Source organism: Entelurus aequoreus, linkage group LG05 (assembly GCF_033978785.1).
Source record: "Entelurus aequoreus isolate RoL-2023_Sb linkage group LG05, RoL_Eaeq_v1.1, whole genome shotgun sequence".
NCBI lineage: Eukaryota > Metazoa > Chordata > Actinopteri > Syngnathiformes > Syngnathidae > Entelurus > Entelurus aequoreus.
This window is the reverse complement of record NC_084735.1, coordinates 68,911,288-68,931,866: the sequence shown is the minus strand read 5'-3', so window position 1 is coordinate 68,931,866 and position 20,579 is coordinate 68,911,288. Positions and strand designations below refer to the sequence as shown.

The window sequence follows — 20,579 nt, the reverse complement described above, 5'->3', positions numbered from 1 at the left end:
TGCTGAGCGCTGACGTTGTCATCCATGAAATGTTTGACCTTGGAGTGCTACGTTGTTGTGTAAAAGGCACAGGTGAATAAATCTTGGCTCACTTTTGCAGGATCTCTGTGCATATTTACTGTCTTCAAGGTAAAATGACAAGTCCTTCTGCTGTAATTCATTTGCAGAGTAACTCTCAAATGCACCTTGCAGATGTCCAAATTGTGATATGTGGCACTTTAGGGGACACGTGAATGTATCTGCATGATGATCCTTGGCATAGAAGCAACCAAGTCTTGTTGGAGGAGCACTTAGCGTGTGCATATGGCTTTGTCATTGAGGTCATCAGGTGGCGTTTCTCCTCTCGTCACGTGTTGAATTATGTCTTGATGAGGTGCCTCCAGAAGCCCCGCGGAACCATCATCTGTTCTCGACACCTCCTGTTGCGGTCCAGTTGGGTCTAATTTTCCAGCTAGCTAAGCAGCCACATCAGACTGGCCCACGCCTTGGAAAATGATGGGTGGTCATAAAATTGATGTATAGTCCTTTTCGAACAACTCCTGCTTCTTCCTTCTGCTTTTGTCACATTCGGTCATCATCGCGCGTTTATTCAACCTCTTGGAACGTTGCCTGGACTTTAGTCAGAGCTGATGTCATTCTCACCTTTTTCATTCTCAACTTTTATTTTACAGAATGTCTGCTATGAAGGATACTAAGAATGGAAGTAGTATCAGGTTTATATAGCCTAGATATAACTCAAACACTTAATTTGATTATTTTATGTTGCACTTGCAAAATCCAAATCATTACTGGTAATCAGTCATTTAGAAAAAAAACCTATCAAACGTTTCTTTCAATAGCACATGCATAAAAATGTGATACCTCCCCAAATTAATTAATTTTGGCCCTAAATTTTAGAACTGCCATTTTTTTTTTTTTTTTTTAAACAAACAAAACCTCAAAGGATCACACATTTAACCCACAAATAGTAATGTAACAATATGTGGGTTAATGATAAACCGCAGTAAAACTCTCCTGAACTGGAAACCAGAATAGATTACCCCATTTTGATCATCAGAGATCTTAAAATGAATTAGAGACATTAATATATATTTGTGCAATTACAAATATTTCAGATCAAGATTCATTGAAATTGAATTCTTGGTTGTTGTTCTTGGTAATAGCTGCCCATATAGATCCCTGGTGATATTGCATGTTATATAGCCATTTCCTGTTGTCCTACGGCCATACATTGGTCTGCTAACTGTGTTGTTTCCTCTGGGACGGACGGTCCACTGACTTTTTTTCCCCGTTCCTGTCACTCCCAATGCTTCCTTTTCATTACCCTTTTGTCTGTTGTGACCAACAACAACACATAACTTTAGTGCTCCTTTGCTATTCTGCATTAGAAGTTTGCAGTGTGGTCACGTCTAGCTGAGCTCTGCTCCCAGTCTGCTGGCGTTCTGTGACATTAGCCTTCAAGAATGCGGTCGATGGGTCGTCAGAGGCTCAGCCAGACGTACATCGCTACCAGCAAGCCTCATTCATCTCAAGGTGCTGTCTGCAGCTCTGACACATTCTCTGTGGACTCAGCGGCTGCCTGTGTAGATGGTTTAGATAGCAAGGTTAAAGGTGAAAAGACTTAGATTAATCTTGATGTTTTTATCTGACACACTCTGCTCGCAGTACATTTTAATGCCATCTCCAACTAACCAAAACCCAATGTCAATGTACCTAACATGTTTCTTCGTGTTTTTCTTTTGTATGTGTGCCCCCATAGAACGAAGAGAAGCGCAGCCTCAGCTTGGGGGGCCATGTTGGATTTGACAGCCTGCCTGACCAACTGGTCAGCAAATCGGTCACACAGGGTTTTTGTTTTAACATCCTCTGCGTAGGTGAGTACACAAAATACATTACAGCATAAAATAGCAAAATGTGCCCCATAGAGCAGGATTTCCATGTACAGTGGAACCTAGATTTATGAATTTACACACCACCAGTTTTTTTTCCGCACCCAAAGTGAGCCTCTCCCATAGGAGCCCAGTCTGGAATATTTTTTTACTAAAACAATCCCCCCACCCCGTCCACCTTTTTCCCACTTTTTACGTTGCACCGTAGGTGGCGACCCATCGGCGTTCCTGTTCTGTCACCCTGTACAATGTATGTCTATTCTTAAACGGGTTTGTGCTAAAAATGAAATTTAATTGTACTTGTGCAATAACAATAGAGACCTTCCTTCCATGGGTTAAATGCCGGCTGCTGTTTTTAAACTTTTCCAACCAACCACGACTCGCCTTAAATTGTTGACCATGCTGGAACCAGCACGGTCACTTTGGACATCAAGTCGCCATGTAAATGTAAATCAGGGGTCACCAACCTTTTTGAAACCAAGAGCTACTTCTTGGGTACTGATTAATGCGAAGGGCTACCAGTTTGATACACACTTAAATAAATTGCCAGAAATAGCCAATTTGCTCAATTTACCTTTAACTTTTGTTATTGTTATTATTAATAATTAATTATATTTATCTTTGTGGAAACACTGATCATCTTAATGGTTTCTCACAATAAATATATATAGAAACAGAAAAATATCAATATGCAACACTTTATTTTTATATTTTCTCTAAGTGCACATTTTTCAAATTGAACATTTTCAAATGATCACTTCTAAGACAGTCTTGTGAAATCACTATATCCCATTTTAACTAGCTAGCCACTAACATTTTTTAACAAATCATGAATTACTTTGCACCATGTTTGTACAAATAATAACTCATGTAAAATACAAAAGTCAACTCTCAAATTTTTAAATAAATCATGTCACACTTTGAACTGGACACCAAATCTGTTATCTGTTTCTTTGTCAGTTAGTGAAGACCAAGTCTTTAAAATATTTTCTTGGATTTTCAAATTCTATTTGAGTTTTGTCTCTCTTAGAATTAAAAATGTCGAGCAAAGCAAGACCAGCTTGCTAGTAAATAAATACAATTTAAAAAATAGAGGCAGCTCACTGGTAAGTGCTGCTATTTGAGCTATTTTTAGAACAGGCCAGCGGGCTACTCATCTGGTCCTTACGGGCTACCTGGTGCCCGCGGGCACCGTGTTGGTGACCCCTGATGTAAATGATAGCCTCAGAAATGCTATTACCTGTTAGCTGCGTCTCATTTATCCACACGAGCAACAGCTTTTTGACCTGGTCTTGCACTTACACTCTGTCCATGCGAAGACATTTAACCCCTTTGGCAAAGTCAGCAACTATATGAATGTCTTTTTTTAAAATAATGGTTGCAATTGTGGACTCGTTTCTTCCATATTTGCGAGGCAATCCGTGCACCTTGTACTCCATCCAAATAGTAAACAGGATTTGACGTAGGGACCCCAGCCTCCTCAAAATGGCAATGCGCACGTGTACAGGATGTGATGTCATCAAAATGACAGCACCCATAGGGCTTACAGCGCCACACAAAATGAAATAATTAATAAATGAATGAAGCGTTCATATGCCGAGACATCGTTCGCACACAGAGGCATATTTGGCTTGATCTAAAAGTTCGTAGACCGAAAAGATCGCAAATAGAGGCGATTGTAAATTGAGGTTCCTCTGTAATTATAACGGTGACACATGACAAAGAACATTAAATATATCAATTTGCTGCAAACAATTATTGACAAACGATAATCCAATACACATTTCACAGTGATCCATTATTGAGTACCAATCTTGAGTTTGGAAACGAGTACCGTATTTTTCGGATTATAAATCGCTCCGGAGTATAAGTCGCACCGGCCGAAAATGCATAATAAAGAAGGAAAAAAACATATATACGTCGCACTCGAGTATAAGTCGCATTTTTGGGGGAAATTTATTTGATAAAATCCAACACCAAGAATAGACATTTGAAAGGCAATTTAAAAAATAAATAAAGAATAGTGAACAACAGGCTGAATAAGTGTACGTTATATGACGCATAAATAACCAACTGAGAACGTGTCTGGTATGTTAACGTAGCATATTATGGTAAAAGTCATTCTAATAACTATAACATATAGAACATGCTATACGTTTACCAAACAATCTGTCACTCCTGATCGCTAAATCCGATGAAATCTTCTTCCTCGTTGTCGCTCCTGGTATGCGCCACTAGCGTCCTTTCTTTCTGCTGCTCGATCGCTGTTTTCTGCCGCATATTTCACTACGTCCAGCTTGTAATCTGCAGTATAAGATGTCCTTTTCGGTGCCATTTTTGTTCAGTTTTTATAAGTTACCGCCAATGTAGAAATGATCCATTTTAATAGCTACGGCAGTAGCATATAGCAGTTAGCATCCCATGACCCACAATGCACTTCTGCCATGACCCTCCCCCGCCGAATTCTTATTGGTTGACGTGTTTGTGACGATTGCTGACATTTTGCTTCATCTCTTCCGTGAATTAGATAAATAATATTATTTGATATTTTACAGTAATGTGTTAATAATTTCACACATAAATCGCTCCGGAGTATATGTCGCACCCAAACTATGAAAAAAACTGCAATTTATAATCCGAAAAATACGGTAAGTGTTATGATTTTGTTGGAAAAAGTCCAATATTTTTAGGTATTTGACAGAAAAGTAATAACACATCCTTCTGAGGTGGCTGCACATTTTATTTTTTAACTGGTGTAATTCTCGGGGTTAGTGCATCTGCCTCACAATACGAAGGTCCTGAGTAGTCTTGGGTTCAATCCCGGGCTCGGGATCTTTCTGTGTGGAGTTTGCATGTTCTCCCCGTGACTGCGTGGGTTTCCTCCGGGTACTCCGGCTTCCTCCCACTTCCAAAGACATGCACCTGGGGATAGGTTGATTGGCAACACTAAATTGGCCCTAGTGTGTGAATGTGAGTGTGAATGTTGTCTGTCTATCTGTGTTGGCCCTGCGATGAGGTGGCGACTTGTCCAGGGTGTACCCCGCCTTCCGCCCGATTGTAGCTGAAATAGGCTCCAGCGCCCCCCGCGACCCCAAAAGGGAATAAGCGGTAGAAAATGGATGGATGGAATTCTCTCGAGAAATGACAATTCTATCATTTTAAACTGTTTTTGTAGAATGACAGTCGGAAGTGTTTCCCACAGGGACTGCAATCTATTTTGGCAGTGGGTTTGCTCTAATTTGCAGAATTAGCCATGTAATTTTAATAGACGCTCAGGGAGACCAAAAAGTAAGCACAAGTAATGACAAATAAAACAAATATGTGGAAAGACAAATTCACTTTCTTTCTGTTACAAGCAAGACGGTAGCTGCCTGTGAGTGCTTTTAGATGTGGGATGTGTGCAATCAACAAGTCAGACATTGTGTATGAAGTCATAACAAGGGTGTGAGGGATACATCTCACACAATCTCGTCTTCTTCCGTCTCGCCTCACGTTACTTCCTTCCTTTCGCCCGTCCTCAGGGGAGACGGGCATCGGCAAGTCGACGCTAATGAACACGCTCTTCAACACCATGTTTGAAAACGAAGAGGCCAGCCATTATCAGAACGGCGTCTACCTGCGCCCGCGGACGTACGACCTGCAGGAGAGCAACGTCCACCTCAAGCTCACCATCGTCGACACCGTTGGCTTTGGGGATCAGATCAATAAAGATGACAGGTATGAGGATAAACATTGTTAAATGTATCCTTCCACATCTAGAAGCACAGAGATGGCGCAAAATAGTCACCTCAGCGCCGTAAAATTGTTGTTTTGTCCTGTGCCTTTGACACAGAACATGGGAAAACATAACGCAAAAATGGTGCTTTCACACAGGCTATCAGATGATGAGATGCTTAATGGCGTCAGCACTAAAACCTGCCGACTGTCTTTCATTTCTGTTGAGCTTTTATGTCATCTTACTTACTAAATCCGTCACAGTAACAATTTAAATGTTATGTTATCAATGCACCTTAATCGTAATCTGAACACGGAAGTGAAGCACCACCCACCTCTGAACGACGACGTGCGCAGCAGGTGTTTGCTACAGGGATATTGCCTCTTCTCATGGCGAAAAATAGTCCTTTCTTGTCGGGAGAACAATTGGCCATGGTTTTGAACCTGATATTTTCATAAGGTTGACTTTCCTTTGTTCATTTCTGCTCGCTTGTGGATCATCAGTAGCAAATGAACTGCAGCCAAGTTCCCCCTGTACTGCATGTAAAAAAAATTTGTGCCGTTATTGAAATTTATAGTTAACGCATTATCACGTTGACTTTGACAGCCCTACTATAAACAAATATATATATTTTCAATTATAAAATGATTGCGTTCATCTTGTGTTCTTAACTATGTTCAAAATTCTTGTGTTCAGACAAATCTTTGTGTGTAAGAAAAGTTTCTTACCTGCTGACAGTTTTGGCTGACACGTGGTCAGCTGCTTTTAGATACATCACACCAGGAAGCTACGACAGCACTGACGAAGGCTGTAGTGTCAGTCGAAACATTTCTTACACAAAAAGATTTGTCTGAACACAATAATTTTTAACATACGGTAGTTATTTTCAATTATTTGATTGCATTTTTAAAAATTATTTTTATTTCATTTTTAAATTTTTCTTGTATTTTATATAAACTATAAACAAATAACACTAATATTGCACAAGTAGGTACACTTACTGTATCAATACTGTTCTTATCATGTGCTGTCAGTTCGGATGGATGCCGTTATAAAGATGAAGTGAAGTGAATTATATTTATATAGCGCTTTTTCTCTAGTGACTGAAAGTGCTTTTACATAGTGAAACCCAATATCTAAGTTACATTTAAACCAGTGTGGGTGGCACTGGGAGCAGGTGGGTAAAGTGTCTTGCCCAAGGACACAACGGCAGTGACTAGGATGGCGGAAGCGGGGATCGAACCTGGAACCCTCAAGTTGCTGGCACGGCCACTCTACCAACCGAGCTATACCGTTTATGTTTGCATAAATTGCAAACATAAACATTACTTATCATAGTCAAAATATTAGTGGCTCTGTCAAATTAATAACTCTGTGGCGGTATATAAAATAAAATGGCATTAAGCAACGCATCGGCATTAAAAACAAAATCGCCATCAACAAATGTTTTATTGTCAACATTGACGATTATGTGGGCTCTGTACCGAGGATGTCGTTGTGGCTTGTACAGCCCTTTGAGACACTTGTGATTTAGGGCTATATAAATAAACATTGATTGATTGATTGATTGATATCATTACAGCCCTATTATACTACCATCTACCCAAACTAATTTATGGTAAATATAAAGTAATTGTATATTAAGTGTAATGTCTGTACTTTCATTATAAGACTTCATTGTCTTAAAAAGCCACCATCAACGCATTCTAGTGTTTTTCTTACAGAGTTACGTTCATGTTTTTGAGCTTTTCAGTGAGAAAAGCAGGAACAATCCTGCACATTCTTCTATCCTCACTGGGCCTGAGAATAACACAATGAGAGCTGGCTCGTTACTAGAAGAGGAAACGTCGTTACGTTTAGCCCAGTCTTCTAGTAAAGTTGGAAGCCAACCAGCGAACGCCATTCTCACGCCCTTTGATAGCGGCCTCCCTTGTAGGCCCGCTGAAGACCAGACCCTGCACTGTAAATGCACGGCCCCTAAGGTCAGCAGCAATGCATTCCGCAGAGGAAGATTGAAGATGCATGTAAAGGGGAGGCGTGAAAGGACTATAAACGGACATGGAGGCAGTCATACATTTATTTCCATGCATGTTCCATCATAAAAAAAAATCAAAAATCACCACAAATTATAACCTCTCGAACAGCATTACAGTGGGTTGCATTTTGTTAGCTGCATAGTTTTCCCAAAGAATAGCACTGTGAGAAAGGGGTCAGAGGGCAACATAACACAACACATGCCTCATGCAACGCTCAGCTGTGCGATCTGGGCAAAGAACTGGATCACACAAACAAGTCTTGCGCCTAGGGACAGGCCCATCTTCCTGCTTGTATCCACTACCAGTACACTTTTTTTTTCTTTTTTTACCAAACAATGACAATCCTTTTGTTGTTTTGCCGTTCCACAGTTACAAGCCCATCGTCGACTACATCGACACTCAGTTCGAAAACTACCTGCAGGAAGAGCTGAAGATCAAGCGCTCGCTTTTCAACTATCACGACACCAGGATCCACATCTGCCTGTACTTCATCGCCCCCACGGGACACTCGCTCAAGTCCTTGGATTTAGTCACTATGAAGAAACTGGACAGCAAGGTACAAACAATCAGAACTCTTTTCCTCATTGTTAGCTCTAGTAACAGTATCAGTGAAATGCTGAGAGCGGTGTACATTTCACCCCGAAGCTCTGCACGGTGTTATTTTCTCTTTCTCGGTTTGAATGAATACAAGTCAAAGAGCAAGTTTGCACCTCCCATCATATAAGATTTCAAGAAAGTTGTTCTTTTGTGTGGAAAAAAATACCTAGTAGCCAGGAAGGACCTGTTGCTTCCACTCTTGTTCTTTGATTACAAAGATTGATTTAAGTCCATCTGTCTTTGACCACTGCTGCTTGGAAAAGTAGTAGGTGTGGGAAAAAACTACTAGTGTTGTTCTTGCTGACATAATTCAAGGCACATTTCATGTTTTTCCACACCACTGCTCGAGTGTCTCAGGCGATGTGAAATACAGCACCGAATGGTTAATGCTTAATAAGCGCTGAGATATGTATTATGATGCTGATTTATGCATGGAGAAGAGGCAGCTTTATTCCTTGATTCTGTCTAGTGATGCAGTGATAATAAATCCAGAAGAAAGCAGATGGTCAGCTTGTGACTGAAAACCTGCTGGCGTACCTCGACTATCAACGCACGGCTGCACTCTGCCAAATGCCTTATGATGCTATTTAAAAACAATGAACATTGTAGGGCTGCAGCTAGAGACTATTTTGATTGTTGACTAATCATCAACGATTAGTTGACTAATCAGCTTATGAAGCGTACACATATTCAGTGGTTCTAATTTAGCTATGGGCTTTTAAATCCAGCTTAAAATATTTTTCGGCATGTGCAAACTAACAAATAAAATGAAGATGCAGGGACAGGAAAAGTGCAGATAAAAACAAAGTATTAGTTTTTATGTATACAAAGAACAGTCAAAATAAGGAGCAATTAAAACAAACAACAAAACAAATCCAAAGCCATCTAGCTTTCTTGAGAAGAAATGTGCATTTTGGGATCATGAAGTGTTTAGAAAGCTGCAGACAGGTATCAAGACAAAGTTTCACTGGCAGACTTTGGATAAATATAGGGGTCTCAAACTTGCGGGCCAATTGCGTTCCGCAAGACCATATTTTGTGGCCCCCATCATAATATGAAAGTTTGATGTTTTTGCGGCCCGCAAGTTTTATATGAATGTCACTTTGCAGTGTTGTATGCAGAGCTGAACGAACCTACCGATCACAGTGGGGTATATGACTCCTGGGGGTGGGACATCGACCGGGCTTGATGCCAGCAGGGAAACATTTCTCAATGAGTGAAAGTTACAGAATCGTTGCCATGGAGAGTTTTCTATTGTGCCTGGCTGGCAGCCTCATTTTTATTGGGCACACGCGGACATTCGTCCCAGTGCGCTGCATTCACAACACTTTCAAAAAAACGTTTTTCAAGTTGCTACCCAGCGGTACATTATACATGCTATATGTATGTCTCTCTGACAAAATAAATTAAAATGATGCGTACACGGCAGGATATAAGAAAAGTAAGGAAGTCAATGTAGCTTAATGTAGTCTGGAATCACATAGTGACACCTGTCCGTTGGCAATAACAGTCCCCCGTAACCCGGACCAGTTATAGGGGCGCACTGTTATTCGTGGGTCATTATTTTTTATTTGCGTCACGCTATTTGCATTGTATTTGCATTGCCTCACACGATGAACACTGCAGTACAAATATTTCTTTATGATGTAATTTGTTATTTTGTCTCCATGACTACATTTACAACAACAACAACACGGCGGATAACAAACACATCGGTACCATTCGCCTTTCTGCACTCGCTATCCCCGGTACTTTCTACCATCTGGAAATGCCATGGTGTTCATGTCATAATAAAAGCTACAAACATCTAGTGCAAAAACAAAGGAGAATGCTACTTGGCTATTATCCGCCAACCGCTATGCTGCTGTTACAGTCAGGAAAAATAAGCAGAAATTACGTTCGGTGTCCATGGAGACGTTCTTTGTGTGTCGGCTAAACACAACAGTGACACTAAGTGGAAACAAAATATATTCCACAGCCTCAAACATACATTTACTTATATTTTTGTTACTTCTTAATTTGTTATTTATTTTTCATCTTATTCTGTGATAAAAAACAAAAATAAAGACATTTGAGAAGATTGGATTTTTATTAACAAAGCTTTTCTTGTAAAATATCTGATGCGGCCCAGCCTCACCCTCACCACAAATGGAGTTTGAGACCCCTGGGCTAAAATGATAGTTAAAGCTAGTTTTATATTACTTTCTGTTAGCTAGCTATGTAACAACCTCCTCTTTAGATTCTCCCGCATCACAGATGTACTGCTATGAAAAGCAAGTTCCGCTTAGAAAATTGAAAGTTATTCATGTCTTTGACGTGTTTAGGGTGAAATGTTCCCATACTTTCATGTTTTTGCTTGCGGTGTTGTTGCAGTGGTTTCAGCCATTTTCTCTTCCTGTTGCTTGCCTGTCATCCATCGTGCTGACTCGAGCATGTTTGTTTACATCTGTAAAAAATCACCAACTATAATCCACAAATTTTACTACCGAGTTCTGTCGACAAGGTTGACTAATAGTTGCAACCCTAAACTGTTGTCATTATTTTTTGAGAGGCACATAAAGCAATGTGTACTTAACATTTGCATTTGGATTGTGTCACAATAATTATGTGAAATTGCAAATGACAATTGTTTACTATCAAAGCAGAAAATAAGCAGGCTTCGCTACACATTCTAAAATAAACCCAACTGTCTGTCAGTCAGCTACAGAAGCAGGAGCTGTAAATTTAATAATTTTTTTCTTTGGTGAATAAGCTAACCTAGAATGATGTGGCTGGTGAAATGTGACCACAATGTGACCTGCACACACTTGCATGGAGAAACACAGCTCATTAGCATTAAAGCTGCAGACACACAAAGTAGGGTTTATCAAAAGTGAAGTGAAGTGAATTACATTTATATAGTGCTTTTTCTCAAGTGACTCAAAGCGCTTTACATTGTGAAACCCAATATCCCAGTGCCACCCAGTGTGGGTGGCACTGGGAGCAGGTGGGTAAAGTGTCTTGCCCAAGGACACAACGGCAGTGACTAGGATGGCGGAAGCGGGGATCGAACCTGCAACCCTCAAGTTGCTGGTACGGCCGCTCTACCAACCGAGCTATACCGCCCCAGCACTTTTAAACTGACTAAATTCCAACATTAAGGCTAGATTTAGGCCAACACACTTCCATTGCACTATTCTGGCACCTAAAGGGGAACTGCACTTTTTAAGAGGGGGATTTTCCCTTTCGTTTAAAATCCTTATGAGGAACAAGAAGACAAAAGGTTATTTTTTTTAGCATTTTAATTTGTAAAAATCAGCTCCTTCTTGGTGGCTGACAATGCAGCTAATGGGAGCAATACATTTGACCTCTAATTCACTTTAAAAATGCATTTAAAAACTGCCAACAATACTTAATTTACATTCTGTAATCTGTATAACAACCAAGCTGTAGCAACATTATTTATTGTAAAAGTGAACACCGAGGAACACTTTTTCTAGGGTAGTAGCACATCGCATGCTAAAAATGTAGCCGTAATCTATCTTTTGCATCAGCGCCCGAATCGCTTTGGAGTTTGTAATGCACAACACAATGCGATAGGAAACCAATCTGTCATGACTGAAAAACATCAACAATCATATTACAGTAATATCCCACATTTCATGTTTGGTTTGTACACAGCTAGCTCGACTCTGTATGTACAGAAGTTGTAAAAACAAGCACGATTTGCTGCATGTATCATGATCAATATTATACTGACCTACTCGATGGACAGTTGTCTGTTTGGTCCAGTTGGCCTGCAACTTTTTTTCCCAGTTGATTTTGGGTAAGCACGCCAAACTTGGCTCAAAGTTCTACATTTACAGCATCAAAGTCACGCCGTTCTCACTTTCTCGTCTTCCGTTTGCTCCAAGGTTTTACACTCTTTGTGCTCGCTTCTATAATCAGCAGTTCATCCTCCATCTATTCAGCTTCAAAAAGTTGTTGTTTGTTGCCAAGTCTGCCATGTTTAGAACGCACGTGTTAGTTAACATACATGTGTTGCCGTAAATTGAAAGTGAGTTGCTATTGGAAGTTATGGAAATAAATGCGCTGAGGAAATAAGTTCCGGTAATGCATAAAATCACCAAAATATGGTAAATATTGTAATGACCTGCAGCGTGTATATAAAAACGTTGATGGAGGGTTTTAAAGTTGCTTTCGAGGGCTTTTGAAGGCCACAAGGGTGACTCCCATTAGCCGCATCTTGCAACCGTTTTTTTAATCATCTTTCCAATCCTAGAAAAAAGATGTGTTCTTGTCTCTCATAATGATTGTAAACAAAAGGCAAAATAAAATAAAAAAGTGCAGTTACCATTTGAATAAAATGGTTTAAAATATTATATTATGGCATTTTACTTTCAGTTTAACATCTTAACAGTGGGTATTTGTGGATTACATATCGTAATAGTTTCATGTGAAAATGAGCCAGTGTTGAGTGACCTTGGCGGGCTGTGCCACTTTTTTATGTTTGACATTTCTGTTAAAATAATCAAACACACCATTCATCAAAGTGTTTAAGATAAATATATGTTGACCTATGCATAACTCACTAATGTCTATGATAACAAGGTTTTTCTTGTGGCCATAAATCACAACGGTTAATCCGAAGTCATGGCTGTTGGGGAAACACCATTGTGGGAGTAAAAATAAGGATTTATTTAAAATGTATTTACAATTATTTTTCATTTGATCTGTTTTAGAAATAATTAATGAACTGTTGCCAATCGTCATACTTTATTTTTAAAGTAAGAGTTTAACATATTTAAATGTCTCTCAACTGTAATATGAAGTTCACCCGTGTAAAATGTAAAACATGTATTGCAGTTATCCAGCTAACAGTAATAGTTGCAGAAGTCTTGTGTGATTTGAATCCACACATTTTGTCTGGCTTTTGAGCTCTTATGTTGGTTTCCATGCATGAGAGTAAGGTTGAACATAGAAGCTAAGCCGACACGGCTCTCCTGTCAGCCAGGAAATACTTCACAGGAAGAACAGAGAAAGTGGACCAGAAACAGCTTTTTTCTTTCAGTCTGCACTATTTGCTGTCGAAGCCAAAGAGAGTGGTGTTTTTCTCTCATTAGAAATACCAACCTCTGTCCCCATTTTCCCTCTGGCTTTTCATGCTAAGCTGAGGCTTGGAGGCATAAACAGAGATAACCTTTTATTACTAAATGCGCCTATTTTTGTTCTTTTGGCCTTAGGATGTAGATTTATCCCTTCTTGTAACCTTTAAAGGTCCCATATTGTACTCTTTCTCAACTATTTTGATTACTACTCAGAGGTCCCACAATAGTATAGAAAAAGTGTTGGCTAAAATCTAACCTTTATGTTGGAATTTAGAACATTAAAGAGTGTTATAATAAGCACGACTGGAACAGTAGTTGTATGAAGTGATGTGATAATGTACTTAATTTACATTGGAAAGCGGATTTTTATGGTACTTCCTTTTAGCTACTTCTCTGTCAACACAACATAAGCAGCTTCTCCATAATTTTTATGGATAAATGTCCACAGTTGAAGATCTTATTTTAACATTCTTGGCTGGTCTTAGACTCATTCTCCGTCAGTGTGGTGCAGACTAGCAGTGCTAAGCTCAAAATGCTTCGCCAAGTTGGCAACTCGCTCAGTCAGGTTTTTATTATTCTTTTTATGATTTTATGAATGTTATCTACTTATTATCAGCACCAACCTTCACACTCATTTTCTTCCTTTTAAATCTTCTTTCCCCTGCTTGGCAAACAAAAGTATGTCGATCTCGAGTTGTAAGCTAATGCTAGCAAGTAAAACAAGATGTTTTGGGCGGATCTATTCACTGTGACATTTGCTACGCCAACTAATGGTGGGGATGTTTGTAACTCAAATTTTTGCTTGCAACTTGAATTTTAACATCTAGCCAAGAAAGCTTAACAATTAGCCTAGAGACAGCTCTTATCTCAAAATATTCTAAAAGTTGGGGCACTCTTAAACGCCTACTGAAACCCACAACTACCACGCAGTCTGATAGTTTATACATCAATGATGAAATCTTAACATTGCAAAACATGCCAATATGGCTGGATTAACTTATAAAGTGCAATTTTAAATTTCCCGCCACACTTCCGGTTGAAAACGTCTAGATATGATGACGTATGCGCGTGACGTCAACGGTTGATACGGAAGTATTCGGACCCATTGAATCCAATACAAAAAAGCTCTGTTTTCATCCCAAAATTCCACAGTATTCTGGACATCTGTGTTGGTGAATCTTTTGCAATTTGTTTAATGAACAATGGAGACTGCAAAGAAGAAAGCTGTAGGTGCGATCGGTGTATTAGCGGCGGACTACAGCAACACAACCAGGAGGACTTTGAGGATAGCAGACGCGCTAGCCGAACTACCTCACCTTGACTTCCTCCGTGTCCGGGTGAAGTCCTTCGTCGTACCGTTGATCGCTGGAACGCAGGTGAGCACGGGTCGTGATGAGCAGATGAGAGCTGGCGTAGGTGCAGAGCTAATTTTTTTATCATAGCTCTGTCGAGGTTCCGTAGCTAAGTTAGTTTCAATGGCGTCATTAGCAACAGCATTGCTAAGCTTCGCCAAGCTGGAAAGCATTAACCGTGTATTTACATGTCCAGAGTTTGGTAGTATTGTTGATCTTCTGTCTACCCTTCCAGTCAGGGATTTATTTGTTTTGTTTCTATATGCAGTAAAGCCCGATGCTATCACGTTAGCTCAGTAGCTAAAGAGCTTCACCGATGTATTGTCGTGGAGATAAAAGTCACTGTGAATGTCCATTTCGCGTTCTCGACTCTCATTTTCAAGAGGATATAGTATCCGAGGTGGTTTAAAATACAAATCCGTGATCCACAATAGAAAAAGGAGAGAGTGTGGAGTCCTTGTACCTAAGTTACGGTCAGAGCGAAAAAAGATACGTTCTGCACTGCACGCTAGTCCTTCACTTTCCCGTTACTCATCCACGAATCTTTCATCCTCGCTCAAATTAATGGGGTAATCGTCGCTTTCTCGGTCCGAATCTCTCTCGCTGCTGGTGTAAACAATAGGAAAATGTGAGCAGTCCTTCCTCCGGTGTCGTCACGCTACTTCCGGTAGGGGCAAGGCTTTTTTTTATCAGAGACCAAAAGTTGCGAACTTTATCGTCGTTGTTCTATACTAAATCCTTTCAGCAAAAATATGGCAGTATCGCGAAATGATCAAGTATGACACATAGAATGGATCTGCTATCCCCGTTTGAATAAAAAAAAAATTTTTCAGTAGGCCTTTAAGTTGAGGAACAACTGTACATGAAATTTACAGAATTATAAACTTAATTGGTTTTTGAACAGGGTTCATAAATAGGTTTGTATATTGAAGCAGATTTCCCCAATAGAAACAATGTAAACAAGAAATAATGGGTTTCAGCTTTGACAATAATCCGTATTTTAGTCAAGTTTTGTACACTTTGTTTACAATATAAAGCGCTATACACTACTGTATTTTAAACAAACATAACAGGGATGTAATGGATCAACTGTATTAATAACAAAGTCAAAACAACATCTAACCTAAATGTCCTCATTTGCAGCTGCCCTGCCAACATGTACACACGCTGTCACTAGCCCCTGTGGTGCACTTACAGTTTGAAATCACAAAACGCCCTAATTTTAACAGCCAGATAGCTACAATGATTAAGAATGAAAAATAAAATCCACTTTAGATTAATCTTCCTGGCAGGGAAGGGGAGGGAGGCAGTGTTGAAAACGGTGTGGATACTTCCTGACTACTACAAACCACAGATTGCTCGTCCATTGTCTTATTTCGACTCATATTGAGCTAGCAAAACTAGAAGAAATGTCGTAAAAGGGTTAAAAAGCACTCAGAATAGTACTGAGCACAGTAGCTAACGCCTGTAACATTGAGCTGACAATGAGCACCGGAGATCGACCAGCCTGCCCACAATGCCTGTGCTGCCGGGCACAAAATGGCAGCACAATGAGGCACATATTTGGAGAATGAAACTTTTGTACAGAGACAAGGTGCGTGCACTAAAGCGTATTTGTATTTGGTCTGTTGTTCATAAATGAAAAATGAGGGGTTCGTAACCACTCTATATGTCAACACGAGCATAGCTACTGTATGTAAGCTACAGTGCTAACATTACAGTCACGTTTTACCAACCATCATGCTAGGTTAGCCTATTGGCTGACAAAAAAAATGATGAACTATGGACTGATAGTTGCTTTACCCTTTATCCTCCCTGCAATTTCATATTTTTCATTTCCCCAAATATCTGAGAGTGATCTTTATTTTTAGTGATCCAATGTATCTTAAAGGCCCTGGTGTGTGGTCAAAGCTGCCATCTGGTGCTTACCTACAATCAACAGTTATTTGGGAGCTCTCTTTAACCCGCTAGGGAGTAAACGCATAACCCTGTTTCCTGTCAAGGCCCACATCTGCTTAAGTCAGTAGCCATTAGGTCTTCTTTTAGCATCACTGGATTGCAATGAATTAACGTTATTAAGGGTTTGAAACTTGATGGCCCCTGCTGTAAATTAATGATCCGTCTGAGGGAGTTTGCTGAGCCTCTAACGTAACTCCCGAGAAACTGATGTGCCACTGTGTGCGAATCTTCAACGCCCTCCCAGCTGGACATTTGATGTTGATTGGACATGAAGCCCAGTTTCTCTTTATCATCAGCGTTTGTTCAGGTCTTAGCATATTTGCTGCTCCTTACTGCATATGAATGTGTGTTTGTTTACAACATTGTGGCAAGTGAAACTCAGTTCTCAAAATAATTTGGCTTAGCATTTTGTGTCATGAAATGGCCGCATGCAAACGTCCTGTCAGCCATGATAACCATCAGCCGTGAGAATGCATGTCAGACCAGGCTTAAACAAACATAAAATACAATCATGATTTATGGATTGAATCCTGCACTGCTTTTACTGTAAATACAGTATTTGCTGTCTTTTTTCCTCAGGTCAATATCATTCCCATCATTGCCAAAGCAGATACTATCTCCAAGAGTGAGCTCCACAAATTCAAAATAAAGATTATGAGCGAGCTGGTGAGCAACGGCGTCCAAATATATCAGTTCCCGACAGACGACGAAGCAGTCAGCGAGATCAACTCCTCCATGAACGTAAGCATCCAATCCTTTTTTTCTTTGAATTCCCACGCAGTGCTTTTATGTTCAGAAAAATGTCACACAATCCAGAATCCACAGCAAAATGTACGGTTTTCTTTTTTGGCCTATACTTCACTGCCACGCAAAGTTTTGTGGAAATTGGTGTAGTAGCTTTTACGTAATTAAGCCAAAGAAATAAACAGCAATATAAATGAAACCGTTTGTCGAGGTAAAGCATCTATTTTACTTCTTATATGTATTATATTTAACTTTTTTATGAACACTTGAATGCCTCCCTGTGACATTTATTTATCGCTTTTTCTCTAGTGACTCGAAGCGCTTTACATAGTGAAACCCAATATCTACATTTGAGTGACATTTACACTATTATGCGTGGTACTGTGAGCAAGGTGGTTGAAGAGTCTTGCCCAATGACACAATGGCAGTGACTAGGATGGGTGAAGCTGGTTTCAAACCAACATCCCTCAAGATGCTAATATAGTTGAAAATATGTGTCTTTTACTCAGGGAAATTCCAAATAGAGCGCTAATTTGCATCAGATTTGATAATGCAACTACTGTGTGCACATCCCCACGTGCATGCACAAGCGGGAAATGCCCCCACGGAAAAGTAAAGCCACGTTAGATTTGACATTTGGCTAATCCTTTGCCATCTATCCCCAACGGGTGACATCAGTACCAGCGTATGCCACCAAACCAAAAACCAACCGAGCAGCGGGCGTCAACAGGCCACCTAATTTTTTTGGGTTGTGGCATGGCTGCTCAATGAAGCACAGCAATGAAAATGTGTGTGTTGTTAAATCACAACACCAAAATAGGCCTCTCAGCCCCTACCGAGCTGCATGTTAAACTAGTAACAGACCTGTGGTGTAGATCACATGTCCACACTTGTTTTCTCATGTGGGCAGCTATTGCTGTAAAACAGTCATAGTTTCTTTCTTTCACTTTTCTTCTTCTATGAACGGGAATAGTCAAAAGTGAGAAAGAAGGGTCACAATATTGCGAGAGAAAAAAGTTTAGTGTTACCGGAGAAAAGTCGCAATTTTATTAGAATAAAGTCGTACTATAAAAAGGGGTACATTGTTTATTTTGCTTAAGAAGCATTAAGTTGAAATATTGAAGAAAATTAAAAAGTTGTAACATCATGAAAAACAAATGTTGGGATTTTTTTTTTTATATTACCAGAATAAAAAATAAATATTGTTTTATATTATATATTTACTAGGTAGCATTTTAGCTAATTTTATATGTTTAAACCTAAAAAATATGGATTTCGTCACTTTGCAAATGTGTCAACTGTTACCATGTTAGCAAGCTAACGTTGGCATGGGTTTTATGCTATCGTAAAAATGTTTTATGTGTAAACCTAAAAATCATGGGTTACGTCACTTGGAGTCATACCGGTACATATTAAATGCGCTTGGACGCAGCGCCTGCTCTGCCCGAGAAACGGTATCGCATTTATGGAAAAAAATTACAATAAAAAACCTTTGAAGTCTAAATAATTATTTTGTGAAGAAAAAGAACATATTATGAGGATAGAGTTGAAATATTTGCTAAATTAAAAAAACTAATAAATAAACAAAAAGACCAAAGTTTATGTAGATTTTTTAATTTTTTACCTATATCACAATTTTTTCCCCGATTATACAGTATACAACTTCTTTGGCCAATCTACCTGGGTTGGATTGGTTTATAACATAAAATGTTTTCCCTTTTTTGAAATTCTTTAAAAACTTTTATTTTATTAAATTTTGGTATTATTTTGGCTAAACATTTTTTTTTTATATTAAATATATTATTTATATATAAAAAATAAAATAAACTTTAAAAAAAAGTTTGGGCACCCCTAATTTAAGTCGTTCAAAGAGACCCAGTGACCTCTAGTTTTGACCATTGTGACTTCTGTGCTTATGCAGGCCCATCTGCCATTCGCCGTAGTCGGTAGCGTGGAAGAAGTGAAAGTTGGCAACAAAACCGTCAGGGCCAGGCAGTACCCCTGGGGTGTTGTGCAAGGTGAGAACTGTTGCAAAGCTTTGTGTGTTTGTTTTTGGGGTTTTTTGGCGGCTGGGTGTGTTCTGTTTATCAGATAAACACTACAGCGGGTTCAGGCGGCAGTCAGTGAATGTCCAAGTCCTACATTACCATTTAGTCTGCCAATGCTAACATCATACAGCAACAACAATGACTAAAAACAATGAAATACCGAGAGCAGATCCCTTAAAAGTCAACGTTTTCTTTGCCAAAAACTTTGATGGAAGTCTGTACTTGCTGCAGTAGGGACTCCTTCCTCCTGCGATCAAGTTTTACTTGTCTGGTTACCATGACGACTATCTACTGAACAGTGCTCACAAATGAAAAATATGATAATTATGTATTGTTAACCATTTTGCGGTTGCAAAACTCTGCAAACTAAGGCAGACATTTTCATACAGATCTTATCCTGTATCTCTTGTCAGCCTGTACTGTGTTTCGTTCTGTTCATACTCCTGTCTGTCTGCCAGAAACATGTGGAAAAAGACCTCAGCTTGCAGCACCGCGAGAAACAATAGGGGGTAGTGTAACAGCTGCAGAACCCAGCTTTCAGTCGCATCAGTCAGCAGTTTCTCTCCTTTATAACACTGATTAAGAGAAAACTGATGTAAATAAAAAATAAATTAGTATTGCAGTACCAAGATTATTAATGCCTCCTCCAGAGTCGCCATGTTTGCAAGACTGACCGTTTTTTCCTTGTATTTGGCCAAAATTAAAAATGTATGGGCTCCGGCATTTTGCTTTAAACTGCACCATAACCTTCAGTTTTAAAGATACCATGTCTGCTGCTTATACATGGTATCTCCTGAGGTAACAAATATGATGGTTATTTGAGGTTAGTACGTGTGTCTCACAATACAAAGGTCCTGGGTTCGATCCCCAGGCTTGGGGTCTTTCTGTGTGGAGTTTGCATGTTCTCCCCGTGACTGCATGGGTTCCCTCTGGGTACTCCAGCTTTCTCCCACCTCCAAAGACATGCACCTGGGGATAGGTTGATTGGCAACACTAAATTGGCCCTAGTGTGTGAGTGTTGTCTATCTGTGTTGGCCCTGCGATGAGGTGGCGACTTGTCCAGGGTGTACCCCGCCTTCTGCCCGAGGGCAGCTGTAATGGGCTTCAGCGCCCTCGCGACCCTAGAGGGACCCTAGCGGGACCCTAGCGGGA

At 39.8% G+C, this 20,579-nt stretch overlaps 1 protein-coding gene across 6 annotated transcripts in view; it reads left to right on the top strand.

Moving 5' to 3' along the window:
* The window catches only part of septin8a (septin 8a), a 68,543-nt gene that overhangs the window by 24,069 nt on the left and 23,895 nt on the right, over positions 1-20,579 (top strand). For all 6 annotated transcript variants that reach the window (XM_062048731.1, XM_062048733.1, XM_062048732.1 and 3 more), the window contains 5 exons: positions 1,760-1,874; positions 5,411-5,606; positions 8,010-8,196; positions 17,215-17,376; positions 19,301-19,397. In XM_062048731.1, the coding sequence (XP_061904715.1) occupies positions 1,760-1,874; positions 5,411-5,606; positions 8,010-8,196; positions 17,215-17,376; positions 19,301-19,397 (757 nt within the window). The remainder of the gene's footprint in view (positions 1-1,759; positions 1,875-5,410; positions 5,607-8,009; positions 8,197-17,214; positions 17,377-19,300; positions 19,398-20,579) is intronic.